A 1796-nucleotide genomic window follows, 5' to 3' on the forward strand; every position below is an offset into this window, starting at 1 on the left:
GCTCGTCTCCTATCACCCAAGTTTCCTCCTTATCATTTCTTCGCTTCCCCCGTTTTAAACTCTCACCCCCACCCCCCGCACGAGGCCTCTTTTTAGTTATCTTATAAGTATCATTAAATTACACTGAATCAAATATTACGAATTAGAGTTTAGACTTAACAGGAAGGGTGAAAGTGGATTTCTCTTTTAAATTTATGAGGACAAAAGAGTACACCTTCACTCCCATTTGCCCATTCACAGCCACGTCACCAGTAACCGCGTATTACTTGGTAGAGTACCCATTGCTCTATATAAACTCCCATGCCACCGTTTCTGCCTCCACAAGCCTCACCCAATGTTATCTTCTTCCTGTAATTCCACCCTTTTCTCCCAGACCATCTTTCAACCTGCTCATCGCAAAGCCTCTAGAGCCCAGAAAGCTTATTTTCCGGGAAAATCTCTGCCTCCTACACGGCAACTGAAAACAGAGGAAACAGAGCATTCAAGGGCATGGCTTCCTCTTCCTCCGCTTCTCTGTACGACGTGCTTGGGATCTCAGTGGGTGCCAGCTGCAACGAGATAAAAGCCGCTTACAGGAAGCTTGCGAGAACTTGTCATCCTGATGTGGTGGCCATGAATCAGAAGGAAACCTCGGCCAACGAGTTCATGAAGATCCATTCGGCTTATTCCACGTTGTCGGATCCCAACAAGCGGGCACAATATGACAGGCAATTCTATGGCCATAACAATAGAAGGCCTCTCGACTATACGTCTCTTACTTCTTCAAACATAAATTCGATGTCTGGGTATCGTCCTAGCTATGCTCACTCTGGAATGAACTGGGAGACTGATCAGTGTTGGTAGTCTAGTTTTGATCTGGTCCTAGTTAGTATGCATACATGTTATAACATTATTAACCCATGTTCTTTCGAAACAGAACATCGGAGGAACACGTACATAGTTTTGGGGTACTTGTCTTTCCAGAGCTTTGCTCATTCATATTGATCTGATGCTATTCTTGTATCCGGCGGAGGTTTTATGGGGAAATGAGATTTTCCCGACTCTTTTAGGTTTTTAATGTTAGAAGTGGCAACCTCGCATTATTCTTGTAATTAAATTAAAATTAAGTTTCACCGCTTACAACTGGCTCACATCACAACAGGACAAGTTATCACTAAATGTTGAATTTTAAACATGTTGATCATTTGTGCATTTTGGTCGGAAAAAAGGGGATCGTATGAACAATTTTTAGAAATGAGACATGATGATATGCCTCAACAGGAAGATGTGTGGTTACGAAGTACTGGTTAATTCAGTCGGTCCTCAAAGTATTCAACATCACGTGATAACTGGTATTGTACTATTGTTTTGTATTCATTGGAATTGGATTGGCTTTACGTTAATGGCAAGACTCCATTTTTGTCGGAACTTGGAAATAACTACTAGCAGCAACTACCTGTCTTCGTGGGTTTCCGCTCTTTGGATATAAATTTAGGGGCCCCTGTTTTTATATTAAATTTCTGTTGAGTTACTATATTATATTGTCGCGGCTTGCAGTAGTAAATAGAGTGAAGCCATTGTTTTTACAAATTTTATACATTTATTAATAATCATGCACGTGCTCCTTTGTCTTCACATTGGTCAGTTTCTACTCATGGAGCATCTTTTATTTCTCCCCTTTTTTTTTTAAGGGCATGATTTCTTTTATAAGTGTATTGTAGCCTAATGATGTGAAAACATCTTAACATGTATAATGTGGGGGAAAATTATAACTTTTTTTTTTTAAAAAAAAAGCAAAGTAAACGGAGGCCTTATTA

At 40.1% G+C, this 1796-nt stretch overlaps 1 protein-coding gene across 1 annotated transcript; it reads left to right on the forward strand.

The window, feature by feature from the left end:
• Positions 1-239: 239 nt before the first annotated feature.
• On the forward strand, positions 240-1119 carry LOC114725660 (chaperone protein dnaJ 11, chloroplastic-like). The gene has a single exon (XM_028912187.1). It carries the CDS (start codon positions 490-492, stop codon positions 841-843), a length of 354 nt encoding a protein of 117 aa, XP_028768020.1. The 5' UTR covers positions 240-489; the 3' UTR covers positions 844-1119.
• Positions 1120-1796: the final 677 nt, after the last annotated feature.

Source organism: Neltuma alba, unplaced genomic scaffold, assembly GCF_004799145.2.
Source record: "Neltuma alba isolate B1F8T4 unplaced genomic scaffold, ASM479914v2 tig00012259_pilon, whole genome shotgun sequence".
Taxonomy (NCBI): domain Eukaryota; kingdom Viridiplantae; phylum Streptophyta; class Magnoliopsida; order Fabales; family Fabaceae; genus Neltuma; species Neltuma alba.

Excerpts from the sequence above, each read along its gene's own strand:
- LOC114725660 (XM_028912187.1), top strand. The coding sequence starts at position 490 with ATGGCTTCCTCTTCCTCCGCTTCTCTGTACGACGTGCTTGGGATCTCA.